The 9,818-nt window shown below is 34.2% G+C and overlaps 1 protein-coding gene across 1 annotated transcript; it reads right to left on the bottom strand.

Annotated features, from left to right (window-relative positions):
* Positions 1-249: 249 nt before the first annotated feature.
* LOC135208338 (uncharacterized) lies at positions 250-4,942 on the bottom strand. The gene is made up of 2 exons (XM_064240442.1): positions 4,856-4,942; positions 250-540 (listed from the first exon to the last, which is right to left on the bottom strand). The coding sequence occupies exons 1-2, from the start codon at positions 4,940-4,942 to the stop codon at positions 250-252; spliced, it is 378 nt and encodes a 125-aa protein (XP_064096512.1).
* Between the last annotated feature and the right edge of the window lie 4,876 nt (positions 4,943-9,818).

Genomic DNA, 9,818 nt, shown 5'->3' with positions numbered 1-9,818 from the left:
ACAAGACTGCAAAAAAAAAAAAAAAAAAAAAAAGCAAAAGCATGAAAATTTTTTTCAAGGAACTTATACCACGGCTTCGTTAACGCAATAAGAAGTTCTTTGGCAACCGAAATAACTCTTGGTATGAACTGACCTTAAGGCCGAATTCCTTATTCGTTGCTCGAGATTTTCAACCAAAGGAACGCTGGTGGTTTGACACCTTCTTGCAACTCTGGGTTCACAGCAGTCTTTCGGCTCGTGCTTAGATTTCTAATTCCCAGTCCAACGATCCTTTGCTTTCGAGAGAAATTCTGCCGTCTTCTTCTTCTTCTTCTTCTTCTTCTTCTTCTTCTTCTTCTTCTTCTTCTTCTTCTTCTTGGTTCTCCAACACAATCTTTCACCTTTTTCCTTCTTTCTTAGGTGGTGTTTTTCTGAAAGCCATATTTTCACGGTAAGAACGTCAATTTCCTTCTTCTTCTTCTTCTTCTTCTTCTTCTTCTTCTCCTTCTCCTTCTCCTTCTCCTTCTCCTTCTTCTTCTTCTCTTGGTTCTCCAACACAATCTTTCACATTTTTCCTTCTTTCTTTAAGAGGTGTCTTTCAGAAAGCTATATTTCCACGGTAACAATGTCAATTTCCTTCTTCTTGTTCTTCTTCTTGTTCCTCTTCTTTTTCAGAAAACTCTATTCTCGTGGTAATTATATCAACTGGGTTAAAAAAATTTCTTTTTATGTTACTTTTTGATGTTATATTTTGATCTATTTACTTATTTACTGTGATAAATAAGTTTTTAAGAAATATTTGTGAAATTGACTCCTCCTGATGAACCATATCGGCGCAATACTCGCCAGTTGTAATAGCAGAGAGAAATCAATTATTAGAAAAATAGAGAAGACTATTTACAAGTTAAATGCAGCTGTTGCAGCGATATCTTTCAATAGTACTTGTTTGAAAGAGGACCTCCTTCCAATATATTATTATTATTATTATTATTATTATTATTATTATTATTATTATTATTATTATTATTATTAAAACTGAAATCAGCAGTATTCACAAGCCATTAAAAGTCATTTTAATTTTAATGTAATGTTAAAAGAATGCATTTTAGTATTATTTTCTACATTAGGATAGCTACAAGAGTTCTGAGAGAGAGAGAGAGAGAGAGAGAGAGAGAGAGAGAGAGAGAGAGAGAGAGAGAGAGAGAGAGAGATTTTTGATAGACAAGAACAAGATGAAATATTTCTAAGAAGAATATAAGTAAATGTACCTTACAGACCTTACAGACCTTACATCTTGTTCGGGTTGCCCCAGGTCCCTCAGTGTGAGGCACCTCTAATGTCTACCAGAGAGTTGCTAGCACATCTTCCGGTATATTTTGCATCTTCCAATCTTGGATGGTCTGGGATGCAGCTTAGATATTTGTCGAGCTTATTCTTAAACACATCTACGCTCACTCCTGATATATTCCTCAGATGAGCTGGCAACGCATTGAATAGACGCTGCATTATCGATGCTGGTGCGAAGTGGATTAATGTCCTGTGTGCTTTCCTTATTTTTCCTGGTATAGTTTTGGGCACTATTGATCTACCTCTGCTTGCTCTTTCTGATATTTTTAGCTCCATGATGTTTTCGGCTATTCCTTCTATCTGTTTCCATGCCTGAATTATCATTATAGTTCTTTTCTCTTTCTAGACTATATAATTTTAATGATTGTAGTCTTTCCCAGTAGTCAAGGTCCTTAACTTCTATTCTAGCTGTAAAGGACCTTTGTACACTCTCTATTTGTGCAATATCCTTTTGATAGTGTGGGTACCATATCATATTGCAATATTCAAGTGGACTACGAACATATGTTTTATAAAGCATAATCATGTGTTCAGCTTTTCTTGTTTTGAAGTGCCGTAACAACATTTCCATTTTTGCTTTACATTTTGCCAATAGAATTGCTATTTGATCATTGCATAACATGTTCCTATTCATCATCACATCAAGGTCTTTAACTGCTTCCTTATTTGTGATTGTCTCATTATTAGGTCCCCTATATGCATATAGCTTTCCTTCTCTGTCTCCATAATTTATTGATTCAAATTTATCAGAGTTAAATACCATCCTATTTACCTCTGCCCAATCATATACTTTGTTAACGTCTCTATGTAGCGCGTTCCTATCTTCATCACAAGTAATTTCTCTACTTATTCTTGTGTCATCGGCGAAACTACTCACTACCGAGTCCTTAACATTACAGTCTATGTCTGCAATCATAATAACAAACAGTAATGCAGCTAACACCGTACCTTGTGGCACACCAGATATTACCTTAGCTTCATCTGATTTCTCATCGTTTGCAATAACTATCTGTTTTCTGTTGTGTAAAAATTCTTTTAACCATCTTCCTACTTTATCCACTATATCATGTTTTCTAATTTTCTTCGCTAATATATTATGGTCTACCTTGTCAAAAGCTTTTGCAAAGTCTAGATAAACCACATCTGTTTCATTTCCGCTTTTCATATTTTTGTATATGTTCTCACGGTGAACTAACAGCTGGGTTTGTGTACTTTTTCCAGGTACGAAACCATGTTGTCCTATATTAAACAAATTATTTTTTATTAAATGTTTCATAATATTTTTCTTCATTGCCCTTTCATACACTTTCATAATTGCGTTCTGATTTTAGAACTCACAAGGCCTATAATTACTTGCCTCTAGTCTTGATCCACTTTTGAAAGTAAGGGTAATATATGCTAATTTGTGCTCATCATAAATCTTGCCTGTATCTACACTTTGTCTTAATAATATTGCAAGTGGCTTTGCGATAGAATGAACTACTTTCTTTAACAAAATAGCAGGGACACCATCAGGACCTGCAGCAGTTCCATTTTTAATTTCATTAATAGCCTGCACAATATCAGCTTCATTAATATCTATGTCAGCTAAATATTCACTATTTTCGTCCCTTACTTCTATATCAATATCTTCATTATCAATTTTAGGTGTGAATTCTCTCTTATAATCGTTCTGCCAATGTTGCATATTTCCTTTTTTTTCATTCGTTAATCTCCCTTCCTTCAATTCTATTTCTATTCTTCTTTTATTCATCTTTATCACGTACGAGTATAATAGTTTGGGGTTTTGCTTGATATTTACTAGGGTTTTTTCTTCCAAGTCCCGTTTTTCATTTTCTTTTGATTGTATAATCTTTTGTTCTGCATTTTCTATCTTAATTTTTAGTTCTATAACTTTCCATGCATTTTTTTTCTTTTGCAAGACCTTTTTTCCACTTTCTGATTTTCTGGAACAAGATCCTTCTGTCTCTTGGTATGCATGACTGATGTTTACTTTTCTTCTTCGGTATATAGTTATCCACTATTTTCTCTAATATTTTATATAATATCTCCGTATTTACCCTTATGTCATCACTTACGAAAATGTTATCCCAATCTTTGTTTAATTCTTCATTTATTTCTGACCATTTTATATTTTTACTGTAGAAGTTGTATTTTCCATATCCTTCCCACTTTTTCATTTTTTGTTTATCTCTGTTTTCACTTGCTTTGGAATGGACTGTTAATTCTATGACATTATGGTCTGAAATACTCGCATTATAAACTATTATTTCTTTAACATAATTCACCTCGTTCACAAATACTAGGTCTAAAGTATTTTCCTTTCTTGTTGGCAGGTGATTTATTTGTTGAATGTTGTATTCTAGTAGCATATCTAATAGCTTTTCGAATTGCCTCTTATCTTATGCACTACTATTACTCTCTTTTTTATATGTATAAATACAACCACAATCTCCTATTCATTCTTTCCAGTCTACTAAAGGAAAGTTAAAGTCTCCAGTTAGGAGAATAGTCCAGTCCTTGTGATTTCTACATATATCATCCAATTTTTCTATTATTATGTCAAACTCTTTAGTATTAGGGGGTCTATATATTACTATGTTCATTAATTTTTCAGATTCAAATTCTACCGCTATTGCTTCACATTCTGAGTTACTATATTTCTCATATATTCTTCCTTGTTTTTTGTCTTTCCGATATATTGCGGTTCCCCCTTGATTCCTATTTTTTCTATCTTATCTATAAGTCTGGAACCCTTTTATTTGATCATCATTCCCAGTCTCTTGGGAATACCAGGTTTCACTTATATTCATTATATCTATTTTCTTTTCAATTTGGGTTAGTTCTTCTAAGTACTCTATTTTTCTTTTTGAGTTACTCGTAATTAAACCCTGCACATTCATCACTATGATGGTTTGCGTGTTTTCTCCTTCATTTAGTTATGGGTAATAATAAGGATTTTCCTATGTCTCTTTCCTGTTATGTTGTTCTTTTCTTCATTTCCAGAAATTTTGACATTAAAAAATCCAACTTTTCCATAATATTTGATCTTCCTTCATCATAATTATTCATTTTGTGTCTGAATCTGCAATTTTCTCCGTATCTGCAATATCCTCTTGCATCATAAATACAGTTCTTATCTCTTGAATTTTATCTTGGAGCTGATGCTTGGAAATATTTTGCTGACACTGCATATCTCGGTGATGGCTGGTTTTTTCCTTTCACCTGATATTCTTTGTTCCTCTCTTTGTTTGTTTCTTTCTTATTTTGGATTTTATTATTTGATTGATTATTTATTTGATTTTGATTCATGGCTACAGGGTGCATATATTTATATTTTTTGTCGAACTTACATCCTTTTCCTTCTTTTAGGTTTTTGCATATTTTTGGATGTAGATCTCTGCAATCATCCTCATAGCCGTAGGTATGCACATTTACCATATATTTCATAGCTGTGACATACCTTAGGATGTTTGTAGTAATATCTTTCTCCGAATCTGCAATTCCCTCTTTTCAAAAGGTTGCAGACTTTGTCTTTCTTGTATATTTTTTCCTCTTTCTCATCATTATTCAGATCTGGGTAGAGCCTCTTCAGGATTTTCTTTTGTGTTGTCATGTTGTAATTTATTTCTTCGTAAGTATGCTGCTTGATTGCCTCATATGTAGTATCAATGAGTATCTCTGCATCCATACTTTTATCTTGTTCTTTGTTTTCCTTATTTTTTTCTCTCATTTCAGTTTTGTTTACTTCTCCTCCGTTTTCCTCTTCTTCTTCTGCCTCTTCCTCTTCTTCTTCATCCTCAACTATTTGTACATTCAGTCTTGATTTAATAACATTGTCTATCCATGGTAGACATGTTGAGCAAAATATTCTGGTATCTTTTCTCATATCTTGCATTACTTCAGCACATTGCGGATGCGTTGGAATGTTGCATGCAGCACATTTTCTGATCAGGTTTTGTGGATTAACTATGCTATACCACACCTTACACAGTTTGCATATTTTTGGCATTCTTTTTCCTATTGCATCAATTAGCCCTTTCATGTCCACCTGACGTAATAGTGCGTAAAAATACTCTATCCCCTATCTATCCAACTGACGTAGCGGTACGTAAAATTTACCGAAATGTTTCGTGCATGTGGTAGGGGCATTTTTTTTATATTTTCGGAAAAGTAGTGATTTCCACAGGCTAGATCATACCTTGGACCGTGTATCTCGGGTATCAATACGCCAGCAAAGTAGTTTCTGTACTGCGCAATCTCAAATCCCTGTACTGTGCTCTGTTTCTTACCCTCTTTTCTATCAATTTTTTCACCGGCTGGACTTATTCGTTTTCCATTGATTTATATGTCGATATTTAGAGAATTTTATTGGCTTTCTCATAAAAAATAATTCATTCACCTGACTTTCACAGTTTTTTGGGTTACGAAAAAAAATATAAAAATAAGTAAAGTTTTTTGTTTTTTTGTTAAATAACTCACGTTTTTTCATATTTAGAGGGCTGGGACTCTTATTCTGACTATTCCACCATGAAATACTAACATTTAGAAAAAAAGGACAGAAAATGAATGTTGTTGGCATAATATTTATATTTTTGCTGAATTTTCGATATAATTATTTTTTCGCACTGTCGAGCGCTCCCAGATACCTCGGATATCTGGGGACACAGTGCTCAAAACTAAGCGGATATGAAAGAGTTAAGATATTCACAATGTTCACCTTATTCATTTTCTTTGTCGAAATATGTTAATTTATGTATATTTTCTTTATGAGTCTCTTGACCAGTTGGATTTTATTTGGAACTTCTTCAATTATTTTCAAGATGTTTTCTGTTGATTTTTTCCAGTTTGAAGGATCATATCCTTCTAATATATCTATGAATGCTTTTGCATCTTTTTGGTTATGGCTGTTGTTGATCTCATAGATGAGAAATGCCAGCTCCCTTCCTGCTACCTCATCATATTGCGAATCTGCTAAACTAGCTAAATTTTGCCATTTTTTCCCACAGTTGGAACTTACTGCCATCTTGATCTGATTTACAGTATTTCACTTGATAAACTAACTTAGTAGACTCTTTATACCACTATTTTCACACTAATCTTATCACCGACAGTTCACGAACACTATTAGATATTTATAAATTTCCAGACGAATGTTAAACGCGTGATACCTGTTAATTAATCAGACTGTGTGCGGTAACGTCTCACCCAGCAAAATGGCACTGAGAGAGAGAGAGAGAGAGAGATAATAGTTAGTATTTTTTGCTTCCTTTAAATGAATAAAATTTTCCCCTTATCATCTTCAGTAACACAAAATAATTTTTATCTAGAACATCTTTTAGAAAAGGTTTTTTTCTTTTATCTATAATATCATTCGTTTTTCATAATTCATTTTCTGTCAAGAACAATAGGTGTGAATAATTATTAGAATACAAACAGAATAAGAACGGGAATTATTTTCGATACCGAATTAAGGTAACTTTGAAAGCTTAGAGAGACGACTCCGAATCACTTCAAATTTCGTAAGAATCTCAGCATTTGATATCTGCTATTTCCTCTGCGCTCGACTGAACAATGAGTTTTCATATCACAAGAGAAACGAAGCGTGTTCAGGAGCGCCCCGAGAAGTTTTTAATCTTTAATTACAAAAAGTTTCTACATTAAACTCACATAAAACTCTCCTCGAGAGAAGATGTCTGTTCTTACGGAAAACAAAGGAATTTTTTTTTTCTTTTTGGGGTGGGGGGTGGGGGGGGGGGGGGGGTGGGGGGGGGGGGGGGGGGGTGGGGGGGGTCCTGGGCGGGTGAAGGGGGAAGAGGGGTGTTTTATGTTAATTCTTATGCCGTTACGTTTTACATTTGATGGTTTGACTTGTGTTGTGTTGTGGCAACGTTGGACTGGTAACGACAGTATGTGGTTATGTAACATTGTTATTTATTTGACGCAAACACACACATATATACAGAGAGAGAGAGAGAGAGAGAGAGAGAGAGAGAGAGAGAGAGAGAGAGAGAGATCTTTCTTATGGAAGAAATACTTTTAACACCTTCAAACAAATGTCAAAGGCTTGAAAATCCCAAATCCCCCCCCCCCCCCCCCCCCCCCCCCCACCCCCCCCCCCCCCCCCCCCCCACGAAAGATTTTAATATTCTAACTAAGTCTCCTTCTAGTTCGAACACTGGCTGAGTTTGCATTTTGTGTTTCCATTTAAATCGAGTTTTCCAGTTCAGTCTCTCAGAAGTTCGCCAACGGTCTTACCAACTTCGAAAAGGGGAGATCCAGGCGTCCAGCTTTTGACTCTGTGTTTGGGGTTTCTGAATCATTGGAGGGGTTTTGCTTAGGGTAGGAAATTGAGTTTTCGTTTATTCAGTATTAGGATAAATAAGTGTCTCATAAATGATTGTATTAAATGCACTTGACTCCCTCAGGAGTAAGCTATATATGCTGAGAAGTCAAATAAACAGGTGTCTCATTAATGTTTGCAAAGAATATGATGGCGTTTATTTGAGAGAAGTAACAGGAGGTAATGGGAAATAAAGAAAGAAGAGATCATCTGTTAGAAAATGATAAGTAATTAAGATAGTAATGAACAAATAGATAATAGCTGCAAATAAATTATGAAAAAATGGGAAGGAAAATGATCAAAATGAATAAGAATACAGACAAGAACGACTTATGTTCACAAAGATATTGAAGACGGAACATTTTTTCATTGAATAAAGAGAAAATTTTTATCCATTCCAAGACAACAAAAATATCATTCATTTGCTGAATAATAAAAAAAGATTCACCAAATTCAAGATAAAAGGAAGAAAATATTCATCAGTTCAAATCAAATAAGAAACTATACTGTATCTATACAATATGGTAAAAAATCACTAAATCAATTGTATAGATAAAAAAAATACATCCATTTAAAGGGAACAAAGAACAAAGAGACAATCACACAAACACACACACACACACACAATTGTCTTAAAAATGTAAAGGCAACAAGACGATGAATGCCTCAACCCGATTAAACAGAAAAACTCATCCATTAGTCGAATCATAGAGAATAAAGAAAGGCCGTTTTTTCCTCCTATTCAAGAGAGCATGTGAAAAAACAACTGCTATTTCAAAGAGAACAAGACACAAAATTGAAGACAAAAATCCAGAAGAAGAAATCACTCGTAAATTTAGAAAAAAAACTTAATCGTAAGTCAGAAGAGAACAGCCTGAATTCCTTTGTCCCTTTAAAGAAAGAAAGAAGATAAGCGTCTTTCTATTCCCTACGATCTTATCTCTCTCTCTCTCTCCCTCCATTCCCCGCTCTCTCTCTCTCTCTCTCTCTCTCTCTCTCTCTCTCTCTCCAGGGAAATTTGCGCCGGTATGACTTTTCAAAGTCGATTCAAAGGGGAATTGGGATTATTGCCTGCTTTCGTCAAAGGAATGGCAAAGGGTTTCATCTGGCGTATCCAGCTGTCTGAAGAGTACGGGCTAATAATGTGGAATTAAATCGAGAGTCATTGTCGACAACATTTGCAAATATCAGTCAAAGGTTATATTTATATATATAATATATATATATATATATATATATATATATATATATATATATATATATATATATATATATATATATATATATATATAATATATTATATATATATATATATATATATATACACACACACACACATATATATATGTATGTATGAATATATGAATATGTATATATATTATTCATACATACATACATACTGTTTGGAAAGTTATGTTTATCCTTCTCATTAATTGAAGAGATTTTCATTATCTTGAGTAATATTATTAGTTAGTCTTGTATTCTTCATGTAGTTTGCTTTTATTGCTTCCTTGTGCTCTAAAAAATAAGCATTAATTATTATTAGTTTATATCTTGCTGTTGTGTCCTTGTTCTTCTATTGTAATTGCTTGGTAAATATATGCATTTCCGTCATCATTTAAATAAATGTTTGATAAATTGATTTTCCTTTAACTTAACTATACCAAGCATCAAGCAAACAGCAACGAAGGTAGTTAATTACGTTAAACCCTGTAACTAGTTACTGCCTAGTTTGGTTATCTTCCAGCTTCGACTCCATTCCCAAAATACCTTGGAGCAGCAGTAGCTCGGAAGGGGAGGGACAGTGAAGACGTGACCACTACCTAGCACAGCGCGACTTTGAGATCGTTATTACGATCATACCAATCTTTCGTGCAGTGCATTATAAAGGAACTATGAAGAGCTAAAATGTATTTGTGACCTGGCCCATGTACCGAGGGTGGGGAGGAGAATAATGCTGCCTATTATCCACCTTAGGCCACCACCATTTTCCACGAAGAACAACTTGCCGACCGATGTCATCTAGTTGCCAATACAACTATTCGGCTTAATTTGGACCTAGAAAGGATAGCTGAAAACTTGAAGGTTCGTTGCAAATTTCGTTTGGTGCTTGTCATTTGCGATTTCAATTTCAGTAATTATTGTTGAA

Source organism: Macrobrachium nipponense, chromosome 35 (assembly GCF_015104395.2).
Source record: "Macrobrachium nipponense isolate FS-2020 chromosome 35, ASM1510439v2, whole genome shotgun sequence".
In the NCBI taxonomy this organism is placed as follows: domain Eukaryota; kingdom Metazoa; phylum Arthropoda; class Malacostraca; order Decapoda; family Palaemonidae; genus Macrobrachium; species Macrobrachium nipponense.
Note: the sequence above shows the minus strand (reverse complement) of the source record. Positions and strands in the feature narration are given on the sequence as shown.